Source organism: Antrostomus carolinensis, unplaced genomic scaffold (genome assembly GCF_000700745.2).
Source record: "Antrostomus carolinensis isolate BGI_N321 unplaced genomic scaffold, ASM70074v2 scaffold13207, whole genome shotgun sequence".
In the NCBI taxonomy this organism is placed as follows: domain Eukaryota; kingdom Metazoa; phylum Chordata; class Aves; order Caprimulgiformes; family Caprimulgidae; genus Antrostomus; species Antrostomus carolinensis.
Window position 1 is genome coordinate 59,758 of NW_010328128.1, and position 18,249 is coordinate 78,006.

The following is an 18,249-nucleotide window of genomic DNA, read 5'->3' on the forward strand; positions in this document are numbered from 1 at the left end:
CCCAAAAAAAAAAAACCCAAACAGATAAAAATTGAAAAGGTGAAGATACTATAAATTTTTTAAAATTTCAGGCTAAGTACTGGAAGCACTTACCAAAGAAGAAAGACAGCTTCTGCCATCATGTTAAAATTTTATATGAATGAAATACATTCAAAAAGGCTTCTGTCAGTTCCAATCAAAAGTTACTTGGCTTGCTGCATGCCATTTTATGACCATTTAACACTACAGGAAGTGAAATCAAAGAACAGTAATGATCTGCTCTAGTTTTAAAATCTGCAAATTGAAAGATCAGGAGAAGAAGTAAAAGCTCCAAGTGTGACAGAGGTTCTGTTGTATTACTGCTTGGCAAGGCTAAAAACCTAAGTTTCTGTAGGAACTCATACTTACAGACAAACACTACAGAAAAAAGCTGACAAAAGAGCTTTTGAACAGTGACTGCATAAGCATTTAGCATATTGCAATTACAAATAATGACCATTTACATTTTGTATTGAGATTTCACTGAGTTCAGAAATGTAGGTCTTGAGCAGAACAGAAAAAGACAGATCATAATAAAACTAATACTTCCTGTAAAATATTTCTGACCAAATGATAAGCTATGGGAATAGTGTTAGACAATTCTTGGTTTTGACATTCATAGCTGACCCTTATTTTGCCTTGCAGTTTTTTCTTTTTTATTGAGATAGCTGCACACATATAGATGTTTCAACTTCTCACAATTCAAAGCTTTTAAAGGTTCTGTAAATGAAAGCTTCAGGCTTGTTATAAAACTCCCATTTTATAAACAAATTCATGCTAATGCTTGAGAAAATTACTACTGTGAAAAAAAACATTTAATATTTACCTATGTCTTCTTACAACGTACTCGCTCTAAAATGCACTATTTTTATGCAAACAAAAGTCAGACATATTCTTCAGAATAAAATGAAAGGGAAATAGGTCTATTATTTTTAATACTTTCCTTCATTACAAAGGGACTAAATGCCTTTCTGTATAACTGTAATTACTGGAAGGTGCTGTATTAAATATTATCTTTTTATTCATTTGGCACTTTGGATGTGTAGATAATTAGTCTGAAGAATGCACTAAAAGTGCTAAAGCACTGTAGACTATTCACAAACCATATCTAGCTTGAATTGGTAGCAAATGTTGCAAAACACCATTTTCAACCAAAGCTGTACTTGCAGATTGTCCCTTCTAACTACAGTTGCTACTTGTTTTTGTCTGAAAAAATTATTCTCCAAAAGACTTCTAAAAAAAATTAAAAAAATGGGCACAATAACACAGCTACCGGTCAGATTTTCTCAAATAATCTGCTCACAGCTGAAGTTTGCAGGTATTTCAGCTCTCAAATTGCCTTTTAATTTACCTAACAACTAAGTGAAAGCTTTCAAGTTTTAATATACTCTTCAGCGAATGTCAGGTGATCAGTTTATATCACAAAACACAAACAAGTCTTCAAAGATACAATCATCTAAAAAGCAATGCTACAACAACATAAGGAAAATTGAACCAAGTAAAACCTAAATGCCCTTGGAAAGAGCATCTATCACATACAGTATGACTGAATGTTGCTTGTCCCTACATTTGACTGTGTTTTGGTTTCTTGTGATCTCTATATCAATCAGTTTGAATCAAGGAACTCTACCTACCTAGCACACCACTCTAACCTCAGTGTTTTGTAGTTGCAGGCTTCTTGTCTATAACGGTTCATGACAACTGTTTTATCTCCTTAAGTTTGTCTAATCCATGCACAACTTTTTTGTATCTACATTTTGCAGCAAGAATTTCCACAGCTTAGAGCATAACAAAGAAGTATTTCCTCTTGTTTGAGTCCACCTGTTTTCATCTCATTGTCACTACTTCTTCATTTATGAGGGCTGGCAAATACTTGCTCCGTGGCTGCCACCATGGCATACTTCACAGATTTCTAGCATAACTTCTCCCTCAGGGCATTCTTTTCAGGCTAAAGAATATTACTGTAAGTAATTGCTTCTTTTATGAGTGCTGTTTCACCACCTGGCCCTGGAAATTTATTTTACTGCTAATTTCATCTACTTGGTTACTAGTCTACTCTAACACTCTTATTTAAGTCAAATTTTTGATAACTCCCCATAAAGAAAAGTTGCAATGCAAGAACCTCCTGAAGATCCTACAAGATGAAAATGGGTTAACACCCCCCACGTTTTTCTGCTATGGATTTCTTTGAAAAACTCTTTTGTATCTTGTTCATCTGCAATCACTGCAGATTTTGGACAGCATTCCTGTGTTTTGATAGATTTGGAAAAAAAACTGCTAGTTTTTCAGCTTACTTTTGTAAGCTTTTTGCATACCTTTTAGACTTGCTTCTAATCACCTCCTTAGGCTGCTGTATACAAACCTCTTTTCAGGTTTGTTTGTTTTGTTTTTGTTTTTGGTTTTTTTTTTTTTGGAGATCTTTGATAGGAGATACATATTTGGTCAGGGTTTGTTGGGGTTTTTTTGTTTTTTTTTTGTTTGTTTGGTTTTTTTTTTTTTTAAATCATACAATAGGTTTACAGCAGCCTCCATGCTACCTCTAAACACTTTAACAGCCCTATGTTTTTGCTTTCCATGGCTATGTAACATAGGTGACTGCTGTCCACAGACTAAATTGCCAGTATCTATAGCAGTAATTCATTTGAAAAACACTATTGTCAATCCAGAGCTACACCCAGAGAGAGAAAAGGAAAACAAAGTCAGAAAATACAAACTTTTCAACTGGACCTCAATATAGTTTCAAGAAACTTAACCATTGTAGTGAAGACATTAAGAAGTCACATGAAGATGAACATACACAGAAGTTTAACCAAATTTAAACCATGCTATATGCATTAAATTACTCATTTGTTTGCAGGGTGAGGACAAATTAAGAACAGGTTTCTTACACTTGCATCCCATTTCCCTTAATCACAAAGATCAGCACCCCAATGTGGATGAATAGCACACCAATTGACTGTTCTCCTGCAGGTCTGTAGAAGTATAATTATGACAGGTAAGGAAGAACATTGTAATAAAACTGCTGGAGTCTCAGAGGTTAGATAGCAAAAGTTAAACACATTTATTTCTAAAGCTTATTGAAAATTATGATTTCTTTAAACTCCTTTTGAAACTAAATTTCATGTGTCACCACTCTCCTTAATAGTTATTGAAGTTATTTGTTTAAAGAAAAGAATATCATTTTTATCTTAAACCTAAGAGAAGGTGCCTACTAGTAAAGTGTATCACTCTGAGCTGAGTAATGCATTTGCACAATCCTGTGTTGGGGGATGCTTATTCCACATTTTGGAGCTAAAGAACTTTGAGCAACACTTCCAGTTAAGAACACTATGGGCCAATAAACTCAAATAGCATCCCAGTTTCTTCACCATGCTCTGAATCAATGACATCATATTTGTTGTTGTACAGTAACTACTTCACTTTTCTTTGAAGTACTAATCTATGTAGATCTTCTCTAACTTTTTTCCCCTACAAGGAACATATATCAAACTGCAAATGTAAAAAGCTGGCCAAATACTTCTGAACTTATCCCACTGCATAATATCTTGTTAATATCACATTCAAAACACTAATTTTCACAGAACAGCTGTAGGTGACTGAAATAGCAAATGAGCAGGTAGCTCTCATTGTATGTGTCAGGAATGCAAAGAGAGGAAGGTAAACAGGAAGGATTTTTTTGGGGGGAGGAGGGGGGCAGGGGATAGGGGCTGGTTTTGGTTTGAGATTTTTTTTTTCTGTTTGATTGTTTCATAGGGGAAAGACTTCTGCAGAAGCAAACCTTGCTCCTTCTTCTCTATTCAGGCACAGAAGTCACGTATAACGTGATAGGGCTTGAACTGTATAGCCCACAAACAAAAAAAAATTACAAGGCAAGTGTAACATACGTATTTAATTCACATGCTTCTTCAAAAACTGATTAGGTCAGTATCTGTGAGTAAAAAGGCAACACCTGTTGCCATTACAATTGACAGAAAGGATTTTGGGGTGGGGAGTTGTGGCTTTTTTTTTTTTTTTAACTTGGTTAGAGCACTTAGGAGTTCAAGAATCCTGAAGTATGTATCTACTAAGAGGTTTATATCTGTTTGGGGTGCATCAAACACAGCATAATCAGCCAGTCACAAGAGGTGATTATCCTGCTGTATTTAGTGTTTGTGTGGCCTCACCTCAAATATTATGTGCAGCTCTGGGCCCCACCATTTAAGAAGGATGTGAAGGTCCTTGAACGTGCTCAGAGGAGGGAAACAAAGCTGGTGAAAGGGCTGGAAGGAATGTCCTATGAGGACCAGCTAAGGAGTTTAGGCTTGACTCATTTGGAGAAAAGGAGGCCAAGGAGTGACCTCATTGCTCTCTACAGCTTCTGGAGAAGTGGAGAGCGAGGTGCTGAGCTCTTCTCCTTGGTATCCAGTGATAGGACACGTTGGCATGGTTCAAATCTGCACCAGGGGAGGTTTAAACTGGATATTAGGAAGCATTTCTTTACAGAGAGTGTCGTCAAACACTGGAATAGGCTTCCTAGAAAGGTGGTTGATGCCCCAAGCTTGCCAGTGTAAAAGGCATTTGGGCAATGCCCTTAACAATATGCTTTAACTTTTGGTCAGCCTGAATTGGACTAAATGATCATTGTACATCCGTTCCAACTGAAATATTCTATTCTAAAACCTGCTCCAGTGGTCAGTCAAGAAAGCCTAAGTCAGTTGCAATGCATTTCCCAGGAGACAAGGTCCTTAGTCTCAAAAGCATGTTATCAATTGTTCTTTGATGTTTTTATGAAATGCTGTAACTAAGGAGTATGACATGTGAGTGACAACGATTTTGTCATAAACCTGAAGGCTGTTGACTAAATCTCAACCTAATAAGATAAAGCAACCTAAATAGATAACTACAATAGCAACCTAAAGCAACCTAATAAGATAACTACAACCATCTAATTCATACCAAAAAATGGACTAGTCTCAATTTTATCGAGAGAATAGGAAGTCATTCATTCTGTCATCTAAGTCAGTCAGTTCCTGAATCTTTCAAAAAGAAGGTAGTGTTTATGAATGTTCTCAAACACTGGTTAAATGGCTCTATTTTCAGTTCATGCAAGTGGTAAATATAATTTGTTTCTCATTGTTCCAGGGAGTATAAAGTCTCCAGATCCAATCTAGCAATAATCATTGCTCTTTTAGTTACCTGAATATCCATGTAAAACAAATAAAATTAATGAATCAGAAATCTTTTGATATCAAGTAATGACAAGGAATAATTTTGCTGGGGATCTTCATGTTGCCTTTAAGGGTTCAGGCTTACATTTCAAAAGCATTTTGAAACATTCTAAAGAGTAAATGATGGAAATCAGCAGAGAGTACAATAGAAAATAAAGTTCTGCCAGTAAGACCAGTATGATGATGGGTCCACCAAAGAAATGAGTTTGAATGTGTAGCACCAGAAGCTGACAGAAAATTCTACTAGGACTAAGGAAGACAACTTCATCCATAGCTGAGAAAGCATCAGTGCTAATCAGAAGAGGCTAGAGATAAACAATTAATCCAAAACATTTGTGCATCTTTAACATTAAGGAAGCTCCAGATTTATGACACTGCACAAGGATAATAGGAGAAAACAATTTGTCCTCTTTTCCATAGATCTTTGCTTATGGTAGGAACTATCTGCAAATTTATCTAACACAGCTCCTCAGGTTTCTAAAAGAGTAAAGTTCAACTACTACAAGAACCAACTCTTCTAAGACAGAACACCAAGTTCTCTTTTCACACTCAATCTTTCCCTCACAAAACCAAAAATCCTGAAATAATCTAATTTGAAAAATGCTTTTATACATCAGAGAAAAATCTTCTTCAATCTTAAGGAAAATATATATATTAGCTTTAATAATGCCTTCTTATAGGAACCTAATAGCTGAGTAAGGAAGAAACCTAAAATACTACATATTTTCACTGAGAAGGTTACCTGTACAGATAGTAATTTCTCTTCTGAGGACATTTTTCTGCCTGAAAGACAGACTATTCCTGATAAAAATAGAAGTCAGTCTGTGAAAAGTTGTGTTTCCAATTTAGAGGCAAAACTGTAAAAATACCAGCAATATGCTCAAAAACCCAGCTAGAAAGGACCAATATGACAACTTTGCAAGCGCAGTTTCAGAACTAAGCAACAAGCTGTAGGTTTTTGAGGTAATCAAATTATAAACTTTAAGACATTCTCTACATTAAGAAAAAAAGAAAAAAGACTGCTGTAAAAAAAAAAAAAAGTCCTGTTGGTCTCATATTCTTCCTTAGGTTAGCTCTTTGTGTAAAGCAACTAAAGGGTGATATTTGCTCAGTACTAAGTTCCTGAATGGAATGTCAGTTGGGCCGTCAATGTAAAAGCAAGAGCAGGAGGATTCCATTTCCTCTTCTATAGCACAGTAGAGGCATAGGTAACCAAATAAAAGTAATTTATTTTTGTCACTGAAGGAAAAAATAGCTTTAAATAACACTCAGAAGATAGAATAGTTTAGGCTACAGGAGGAGATAAGTTACCATTTGCTGATGACAAGCCCTGCTGCTGTTAGACAGAATTCATCTCAAGAGGAAGCTACATGAAATTAAGGGAAGCAGAACTCAAGAAAAAAGACACTAGGTGTTTCAAAAGACTTATTCCCCCCCTCAGATAAAAACAAAACCAAAAACTGCTCTAGGAGAACACGTAAAAAGTGTTCTTTTTTCCTCCTGCACCAAGAACTAAAGAAAGAATAGAACAGTAGAGAATTTCACAGCATTCAAAGCTACTGCTTTAAAAGACCAGGGAAGTGGCAAAGGCGAGACTTCCTTTATACCTTCTGCTGTTTTGATTTGGGAGAAAGATGAAGGCTTTCACATGTAGAGAAGGACCAACAGCTGAGACCTGAGCACTAGCTCAGTAATGATCAGCTATTGAAAAATGCTGCAGCACCAAACTGTCAGCTCAGTTTCCTTCAGTAGGACCAACATATATATATATATACACACACATATATATATATATCTCTATACACACACATACACCCCCTGAACCTTTCTTTCTTTAGCTGTTCCTTAGATCAGTGGGTTTCATTCAGCATTTCAACCCATGCACTTATATAAAATATTTGTATGTATATGGTATATATCAATCCAACTGTCTTGTCACACTTCATAGGAATAACCTATATGAATCTTAACTATTTCATTTTCAAAAAAAGTGTAACACATTTTAGCTTGTCCTTTCTATACTAGTTATACCACTTTGTGTAGAATTGATTATTTTTAAGGCTGTTGAAACAATTGGACTTTTTTTTATAATACAAATCAACTGTAACTCACTGAGAACTCCCTTTGTGTAGAATTGATTATTTTTAAGGATGTTGAAACAATTGGACTTTTTTTTTAATAATACAAATCAACTGTAACCCACTGAGAACTACAAGTCAACAGCTGCCACATTCTAGCAAAGACAGAGGCCATGTTCAGCCTTTTCTGGTTCTGATTCTCTCACAGGTGAGAGAACAGCATACCCCACTCCTGCTGTGACAGCAAAAAGCAAGAACAAGTTCTAGATGAGAAAACAGAAAAGTGTGAACTTCACTTTCTTCCTATTCTCTATCCCATATTTCCCTCTTCCCTTCAAGGTAGCATTCAACTCTGTATCACTTTTTCAGTTCTTTTATTTCTAAAAGGTTTTAATCCTGCTGCACACTGAGGTTTCTGAACTACTGCATTTATCACCTCTAAATAATGGAAAAAGCCATTAAACAGAAGCATTATCCAGCCTGCTTTAGATGTAAAAAAAAAAAAAAAAAAAAAGGAAGGACTGAAAAATCACTGATTTCTGTTACAGAGGTTCACTAGAACAAGCAAAATTGAATAGCTACATTATTAAAATATTATAAATGCAAGTTCACACATGGCAGACATCAGTCGTTCATCTCACTGAAAGCTCATATGTTAAAAATGTGGGGTTCTACATCAATGAACTTCTGTGTCAGACTCAATGGCAGTTTTGTGATGCAGACAAATAGCTATTTGAAACTGTTTTGAGACAGCCAGTGTTTTTAACCCGGGGCAAACTTGTATTGTAGTGACAGAAATAAGGCTATTAATGAACTCACCAATATTTAACAATTCCTGTTGGGCCCCACATTGGTCAAATTTCACAAGTCTAGCACTGTACTGCCCAGGGCAAGAAAATGAAATAGGAACCATTTTCATTAGGAAAAGGTTAAAGCTCTTCCTATTTAGAGGAGGGCATCAGGACTCACTTTTAGCTTATACTGAAGATGAATTGTTTGATAAGCCCAGCATATAGTAGACAAATTTTAAAAGAAGCCTCAAATCTGTATTTTTGCATCTCAGTCTCTTAATATTTTTCTACAACAGAAAAATTCACATTCTCTACTGCTCTCTACAGTAGCATACTAGTAAAATATTGCAAAATTAGAGGCTAGGCTTTATACTCAGGACATTTCTAACTGACTTCTAGCTCAAGATCCAATGAGAACAAAAGTGGTCTGTACTTGCTATAGCAAGTATATATACCTATACCTCCTAGCTTAGAGGAGAAGCAGAAAGTGAGATCACTCCATCAATGCAGGCAAGTAACAGCTTCAGTCATCAGAAAGCTTTTACTGAGCATAGCCATATCACATACCTGCATATACATTAAAAGTGAAAATTATAATAATTGTAATGTATAGAAATTCTCCTTTTATTTGGAGTTAGAGTGTGTATCATAACTCTACAGTTTATTCCGTGTTTCCCTGACTCTTTGCAGCACCAATCCTTAACAGTGCAGTTACTAGCACACAATAGTAACAGAAGTCTTTAAGGAGATAGCAGTTAGAGGGAAAGAAATTAACATGAACAGATACCCAGGAGATTCTCTATTTTAGTCCAGTACTGTTCTAGAGACCAACGGTACCTGCTTGGCTGCCTTTTTTGCCCTTGCACTGTGGCAATGCTTACACCAGGAAGAGCAGGACATAACAGAATTACCTTATTAAGTGCTGCTCCAACTGCTTAGCAACAGAGTCATTTCAAGGTCTCTTGAGACTCTCAGATACTGCAATCCTTCCTCCAATCCCACAGGCTGGAATCGTGGCAGCACTAAAGAACTCACTAGTTGGAAAGCTCAGCCACACTTCACTGCTGGCACCAAAAGCCTCTTTCACAGCTACTTCCTTAACATCTTTCTCTCTAAAAAGTCTATTCTACACCTGACACTGAAGCTGACAGCTCCCTGAAGGGCTAGTTCTTACCTTTCTACTCTCAACAGTAACCAAAGTTGGTGTTATTATTCCCACTTTACAAATGGAGAGCAGGTCAGGAAACAAGACACAAGTCTAAAATAAACCACATGCAATCAATTATTTTTCAGTCCTGTGCATTATCATTTGGATGAACCTTTAGATTTCTTGCTATTTGAAATTCCAACTAGAAACTGAATTTTTTAATAGTGCTGTTTCAGACACCAGGACAGTAATGCATTTCAGTTTGTTTCCTGTGTCTATTACCCTTGTGTGCTTATGAGTGCCAGCTAAGTTTAGTAACCAATTAGACTGGAGTCACAATTCCATTAGAGGTCTGGATCAGTAATTCACCAAGCAGGAAACAAAACATCTCTTGTTGAAATAACTGTAGCTTTATTTGAGGGATTTTTTAAAAAAAGAGTTTAAAGAAGAAGTCAACCAGTAGCCATACAAACCTCATTGTGTGCTTCCATTTTAGAAGCCATAAAGTGGGTCACGCTTAAATCAAGCAAAACCTCTGGCTGACCTAAGTATTTTAAATCAGCTGAGCTTTGACACTTGAGTAACAGCTATCAAAGATCATCCTGAACATAATTAGTAGTTCCAATACTATTTTTTTTGTTTATATTGAAATTGCACAGTTTCAATACAAACACTACTTTCCATTGTTCTCAACAAAGCATACTAACCAGCTGCAAAAACACTCCTTCAACAAAGAACAACCGAGTAAGGTCATTACCAAGGAAGGAGCAAGCAGTAACAGAAAAGATTTTATGCCCCTGTAAAAAGGGCAGCTTATTGGTATAGTACAAAGAATCTTATAATACTGAAAAAGCACAAGGGCGCAGGGTTTCCTCAGAGATACGCATATAAACCAGTGCTATTCAGCTACTGCATAGCAGGAGGTTACAACTAGGGGTGAGAGGATAGACAAAAGTATCAATTCCTTTGAGAAAGAGAAGACCTTGAAGCACTAGCACCAAGAGGAAACAGCTAGCTTGCAAAGATTACAACATTATAAAACCCTTGTAACAAGTACATACGGATTAACCCACTGTAGGTCTTAGAAACCACAAGAGCAAAAGCAAGCTGAGGTCAGCATGGAATCTCTGGCTGAATTTGATCTGGTACTAAAGTACGTAAAATTCAACCAAACTCTACAAGTGGTAAGAGGTAAAGCTTTGAAAGTTCCATGAATACTCAGAATCACATAGCTGTCTGACAAAATGCACACAAATCCCAGAGTAAAACAACACACCTCTGCCTCAATGAAGGGGAAAGCTGTAGCTTTTCAGTCTTGTACATTGCCCTAGGATGGTCTATGAGAAACAGCTGAGGCAACAGGACACTGTTGTAGCACTGCTCTCCCTGCTTTGCAAGGCTCCCCAGCTTGCTAGATAAAGAAATAGGAGCAATGGACAGAAAACAGTGCACCCAGCCCTTACCCCACCTCACAACTGACAAGGCAAAGCATGTTGACTTCCTTCCATGCGAATGTACCTTCATGTATCTTCATCAACTTTTGTAAAAAAAAGTAAAAGGGTCAATGTTCAGAGCCACTCCTGACTAGAATAGTTTTCATTGATTGTATAATCGTTGTTTGTATTGTGCTTGGTAATTGGGATCCACTAGGGCTTGACAGGCTTGTAAGTACTGCCGAAAGAGAAGAGTTAAATAATAAACCTGTACACAGATGAGTTTTACCCCAGAGGATAAAATGGCCTTGTATTATCATACAGAACTAGAATTTCAGTTAGTATTCCCACAGTCTTTGCAAATCCCATTTCACCTTGTCCCATCCCCTTGGTCGTCTTCAAACCTCTTTCACTCATCTACTTTCTATATGTCTAAGAGTTCAGCAACTCCTAAAGGAGGAGAAAGGGTTGAGGGAAATATAAGTTTGCCAGAAAAGCAAATAATTCCACAAATATTGTAAGTGTTTCTGTGTCAAGTCTTAGAGGCTCGTTAAGGGGCAAGGGATGGAGAACATATTTATGTAGAGTCTTAAGTCCTGCTTCACAAGTACAACAAAAAGAAACAAAAATTAGTCACCTTTGGGTGACTCTGGGACTTGCTTTCCTCAACCACATCTGAATATAAAGACTACTACCATTGCCCAGTTTACATGCAATACTGGTCACCTCCTAACCATCCCCCTACCCACATTGGCCACCTGCACCCAAACAAGAGTCCCAAAAAAATCAACCCAAGGGTTGAAGGGGAGAGTGAGCACAAAATCACTAGAGCTCTGCTGGCCCATATAACTACATTATTAACAAAGCATAGCAACAGGGAGAAATACTGCATTTCTAACCTGTAAAGAGTGTACTCCTACATATTCTATAATACCACCCTTCCTGCCTTATCATTCTCATCTCACTTGTAGTGCTACACACTTCCAAGATTCACTAATCCTTTTCCCTTTCCTCCTCTGAGAAAAAAAAAAAATAGAGAGAATTACAAACATGAAGGCTATAACTACGAAAAGTAAAATGTATTTGTATAGAACTATAAAGAAACAGAATATTTTTTTATACCTTGAATAGAACATGTTGCTAATTAACGCATTTGAATTATCTAAGAATATATGCCAGAAAAAAATACTCTATTAAAAAAAGATATTAAGCAAGCAAACACTCCTGCAGCATGCAATGAGATGGTTGACTTGGGAGGCTAATGAATTAGTATAAACAATTTAAATCTAATTTAATTTAACAATGTAGAGCATTTGTGCATTGCAAAGCAACAGATAGCCATTTGTTTCTTCATTAAATCAAAGATAAAATCGCTGATTACCCTTCCATGAATTATTTTATTGAAGGGGATGGCAAGCAAATTTTATATTTAGTCATAAAAGTTCATGGCTAGTCCCCAAACAAGCAAATGTAACCAAGTGAAGGATAACAGTGAACATAATATAGACCAGCTGTGGTTTAGGGCAATACATTATTCAGCCAAAATAGATTCTCACATTTTAATGGTTAGTGAACAAATGTGTATACAGAAAATTAATATAGCATTTAAGTTTACTTTTCATTTCCACGAAACATATCTAAACAGTACAATTTACTATTCACAGTCTTTAAGTGTGCTAAAGGAGAATGCTGAGCATTTGGTATTGCCAGAAGTACTAAAATAATTAAACTCCCCTCTATTTTTACAGATAAATTTATGAACTTGCCTCAAAAGTGTTACCGGTGATATCAAATTCTGGTGGAACAAAGGCACCCTCTGGATCATCTTTGAAAGCAAAAGGAAACATATCAGATTAGAAATTAATACTCTTGCTCGTTCAAAAAACAAACCAATGTGATGACACAAATTCAAGTATACACTCATATCTGATACAAAAGAAACTATGTATATAGCAGTATTTTGGTTCACTCATATCTGATGTACAAAGAACTTGTTCTCCATGTTTCTAGCACTAAGTAAAATAAAGTGCAATTTTCAATCTTTCTGCAAGAAGATAATATGCTTTTCCTACTAAGAAACAAAACACTGCCAAAGAAATACATTTACCATGCCTAACCACTTCTTGCCTTCAGACATTTATGTTTGGAGCGAGTTATCACCTAAGCTGGTGTGACTCAGCTGTGTCTTGCAGGTTTGATTTGATTAATGGGACATTTTCATTCATTTTCCACTGCAGACCTGGGTGATAAGGGTTCAAGCAGCAAGAACAACCTGAACAGCCAACTGCCTCTTCATCTACAGGCCAACTTAGAAGCTTGACCTTTCTGCTTAGTTTCTTCCAGTTACCATAAAAGAGTTGAGGAAACACATTCCCCACCTGTCTGCTGCTCAGCAGAAAACTGAGCTACTGCAGCAGCCATTTCTGAGTGAAGAGGTGGAAGGAAGAGAGGAACATCTTAAGAGACTGATGTTGCTGCTGCATCCAAGCATACATGTAGTATCATACTGTAACAACGTCATATGAACCCAGTAAAGAACATCAGGGGATTAAAAAAGTGCCCGACTAAGAACCAACTCTTCACGTACATACTAAATTCACCTAGTCTACTCTTCTGTGAAGCCAATGGATGATTGAGATCATTTACAAGCAAATGCTGTAAGTTTCCCTTCTCAACATGGAGATAAGAAAAGCACGCTCACAGGTGTAGCATACTCAGCTTTAGCTCTAATAGAACTTTTGTGCCTGTATTCTAGAAGTGAAATGAAAAGCTCTTATTGTGAAGACACTAAACTCAGTTACATGGTAGAGAGGACTTTTTACATATTCATCTATTCACATATTTCAGCTACTTGGCATGGCTGACTATCCAGATGCCACCAATTGATTTACAGTTCCTTATGATGTTCCTGATTCTACTTTCCCACTGAAAAAGAAGGGTATGCAACTAACTCTGCATTCCCCAAAACCACCACATTTTCTCCTGATATTTGGGGGGCAGAAGGGGAAGAGAAATAAGGGACAGAAGATGTTTTGTCTCTTCCTTTCCCTCACTCCCAGATTACTGCTCCTTCTTTTCATCTCCCCACTCCATTTTCCCTTTCTTTTGATAGAACACTGTAAAGGCTTTATAAGCATATAATTTTTTATAACTGGTAAAGCTCACTGTAATCTTTTAATCTAATGTTTACAGTGGAAATTTGTCTGATTTTAAGAGACAAGAAGATATCAGAGCCCTTGGCAGAACATCCTATTGAATGTTTGTCACTTTAGCACCACAGAACCTGCAGGAAGCAGAACTTGCTGCTAAAGCAGAGGCGACAGGCTGTTCATTTTCTCTCACTGGCAAGCAAATCCAGAGGTTATAATTTCCTTCTGACAGAATAAATCCATAGGAAACACCTACAGGGAAGCAAAAAGGACAATCTCCCCAATGCCAATCTAACAAACTATATATTAACCAAATAGTAACAAGATCTGAGGGAAAGGGGAAGAGAGAGTCAAAGACACAGTGGAATGTGTGCAAGGGAAACAAGAATATATACATAACTCATTGCACTCCTAGGAAAAACACAATTTTCTTTAAAGAGAACTAATGACAAGTCTCTTCCTCAGAGACTAACATGACTACAGGGAACAAAATCATTGTACATTTGTTTTGCTTGGGAATTTGTTATCCCACATTTTAAGCACTTGAATACAGCAAATTCCTCGATCAATTGTTTGCCAGCTATTCAATTAGACTAAAACGTTTAAGAAGAAATTGATTTTTTTTTCTTTCCCAGCTGCAAGCAAAGATCTTAGTTGAAGGGCATTTTTCATTCACTAGATTTATTCTCTTCAACAAGTCTTTCATATACCCTTATGAAATACAAAGGCAGCCTTTTTCTTTTTTTAATTTCAAATTATGACAAGCTCTCTAAAATAAAGGAAATTGATTCCACATTACCCTATTAACACAGAACTAAAAGTTGACTCACAGATATTTGAGTAATTTAAGTACAGAACAAATACCACAATTATGAAGATGTATTTTCATCTTTACTGATTACATTTCATGATGTTATCTGCTTATTTGCTTATAATATCTTATTTCTAAAGAAGGCAACAAATATTCATTTGTTGCAAACTTACCTTAACCCATTTTTTCTAAATACTGTGATCTAGATTTTGACTAAAAGAATAAACACTGACATAGATTAAAAAATAAATTAGATTAAAGAAAACAAAAACCTGAATAGTGTGTATATGGACTAGTACAGTTCTAGTTACAAGTTGACATAATTTTAAAAGGACTACAGAAAAAGAGTTGAGGTATTTCTTGTTTTGTAATATTCCTAACAGGCTCAAGACAGACTCTTGAGATGGGTCATGTGAAAAGGGAACAGCAACAATAATACGCTTTTTTTTCCTGCGCTGAAATCAGAAGCTAGCTTTTTAAGTTAAGTATCCCTTCATTCATCTGCTACAATACCTGAAGATCTTACATGCTCCTACATACCGGTTTTTAGCATATTAAAATTCATTTCTCAGTCAGTCACCACACCTGCTGAGTCTAAAAATCATGACTTAAAAAATAAAATGCTTTATACAAGAGAGAAAGCTTTCCTTTCTGACAGTGAACATGCACTAGAATTGCCCCATTCTCTATGGCCACAATCATCAAGATCCACTGAATGTCAGATTTCTCTAGAAATAGAACATATCCACGAAATGAGAAAAACTGGAAGAGACCAGGAACGTGCTCTACATAGGTAGAGGCTTGTGCACACAGATACACAAATACATAACCTCCAGTGTTTAAAAAGGAGATAAATTACATTTCCCCTGGATAAGTCTTGAAGTAACTAGGAAGAATCTTCTAAGCAAACACATAAAAGTCTTTGTTCATCAGTGACAAAACCAAGCATGTAGGTTCATATGGACCTATACTCACCCATTCCTAAACTTTTTTTTTTTTTTTTTTTTTTAATCTTCATTTTAATTACAAGTCTTAAGAATAGAATATAATGCTTTACTACAGCCTCTCACTATGAGTTTCCATACTTCCAAAACAAATGGCCTGGAAACACAAATACTTACCACTGAGCTGTTCCATGAAGCACACATTGCCATTGGTGTTAAAAGCCAAAGTGTCAGGAGTGATGCAAAGCGTCTGGAAGATTGCAGAATGGGCAATACTCTTCAGAGAATGGCAACACTCCAGGCAAATTGCCCAAATATCTTGCTCAGTAAGACAGCTATCCCGCAGTGACAAAATATCAGCAAGGGACACATTCTCCTGCCAAGATACAAATTCATAAATTACCTTGTATTTCATGACACTACTTTGTGTATCATAGATTACATTTGACACAACTGGCTGCAAGTAATGTTTCCAGCAAGTTCTCAGACTTTCTAGGACACTGATTAACACCCCAAGAAACACCAAGTGCATGACTCTGCTCTTAACACAGAGAGTTTCTTAAGAAGCACAGTTAACCTGAAGACAGTTATCACAGTATGTTAACATCAAAAAAAAAAAAACTTACTGTGGGAACTATGTAAGTTACATAAACACTGCATCAAAGTTGGGGAAACAGACCATTTGGAGGTAAAAGCAGAGAGACCAAGTTAAAACATTTTGTTTAACCCATGTCTCCCTTAAGCTCTCCCAGGAGCCTTTGGATAAATTACTTCATTCTTTTCACAGCACTTTTCCCTACCATCTGCGATTTGGGAAAAAGTACCATCTACTTTAGCTTGTCTTAAGAATGATGCTGCTGTGAAGTTTAGTGGGGTAGACCATTTAATAAACACTCAAAAGCCAAAGAAACCATAGGAAAAGTGGTTTTTTACTTTGACTTAAAAGAAGCACTTTGGCTGTCCTAGGCTTCTCCATTACACCCAGAGCTTTCAGTGATCAAAATAGTTTATGGACTTTATTTCTAAGCTACTGTCCTAAACTGTAAGTTGACTTCCTTTGACCTCGTGATCACAGCAAGGCTATGAAGAGTCCAATTCCAAAAAAATGTGGCTCTAATGTGGCTTTTCTGGCCAAGATGTTCAGAAACGGTGCTTTGCTCAAAGCAGCTAGCCTTTTCATGTACATTTTTTAGAACATAAAACTAATACAATACCCATGGCTACAGAAGTAAAAAGTTTCCATGAACTTAAAGGCATGACAAAAACCATACACAAAACCATCAATTCCATCTGTAAGGAAAAACAAGCTAACAGAAAAATTGAAGTATCTACAGAAGTTACTTTACATCAAAGCTATACCACTATTAATTACACATATTTTCTCATTTATGTAATAAATAAGACTATACTCCTAAATTATTTAAAATATATCTTGAATTGAAGATGTAGCTGCATATTACTTAAAATATAGAAAAAATAAAGTATCTCATTGTCAGCAAAGCAGAATGTGAGATATCTTAAAGCTCAGAAAATTGTGGTGGTTTAAACTTTTAATCGCTTGGAAAATAAAGTTACAACTTTCTCTACATACCTCAGTACTGGAGAACATCGAAGATACTTGGCTTACCATTTACAGAAGGGTTAAAAGTTTGTGAACATGTTTTTCAGAGAATTAAGTATTGCACTCATAATATTCTTCAAACAAGAACCAATCTTTAGTCTAAAAATGTATTTTCCTTTTTGGTCTAAAGTATAATACTTAATAAATATAAGGAAAAAAACAGGTATGAAATAAAGTGCACTCATTATTATTTGAGAAACTTAACTTCTATTTTCAATATTCTAGACTCCATCAGCCTAGAGATAGATTGTTTTACTAATGGCAGAATTACTACAGTGCCTTCTAACTAATCATGGGCCCTGGTCTCATTGAGTACAGTCCTACATAGTAAGGAAAAGCCCTGACAGCTCAGGTACATGAGATAAGAGACCTTATTTTCTCTGTGCTGTACTGAGTACCATATGAGTACTGCTGCCATCAGATTTTGACGGTGGATGAGGAAGTTTTGCACATCTTTATGGGGAACTTCTAAGCACAAAGGGTAGCACAGAGGTGCCCGTATCTAAAAATAGAAACATATGACAAGGAGCTGGACCACAAACCATTAGGCTTTGAAGCTGACAAAACTGATAGGTAGGATGAGGATAGGCTTGAAAAGGAAAGACTAACTGCCTATTCTATGTTTGATTAAAAAAAGTTAAAAGAGAAGAAAGAAGAAAAATAAGTTCTATGACCAAAGTAACAAACCACTTATTTTAACTCACCTAGGATCACCCAGCCAGGTGACATGATGGCATTTGCCAAAACTGTAAAAACCCAAATGTTTCACTGATCAAAAGAAAAAACTTCCTTACTGTGAGGGTGCCAGAGCACTGGAACAGGCTGCCCAGAAAGGTTGTGGAGTCTCCTTCTCTGAAGAGATTCAAAACCTGCCTGGATGCAGCCCTGTGCAACTTGCTGTAGGTGAACCTGCTTTGGCAGGGTGGTTGGACTAGATGATCTCCAGAGGTCCCTTCCAACCCCTACCATGCTGTGATTAAGATGCAAAATTATGAGAGTTTAATCGGTGCATATGGACAAGAAAGGCTCAATTTAGAAATTATGTGAAAT

General features: G+C 36.4%; 1 protein-coding gene across 1 annotated transcript in view; it reads right to left on the bottom strand.

The window, feature by feature from the left end:
• Positions 1-15,993, bottom strand: part of KNDC1 (kinase non-catalytic C-lobe domain containing 1) — a 60,065-nt gene extending 44,072 nt beyond the window's left edge. The window contains exons 1-2 of the mRNA XM_029085992.1: positions 15,756-15,993; positions 12,441-12,499 (exon numbers count right to left, since the gene is read on the bottom strand). Coding sequence (XP_028941825.1) covers positions 12,441-12,499; positions 15,756-15,993 — 297 coding nt within the window. The remainder of the gene's footprint in view (positions 1-12,440; positions 12,500-15,755) is intronic.
• Between the last annotated feature and the right edge of the window lie 2,256 nt (positions 15,994-18,249).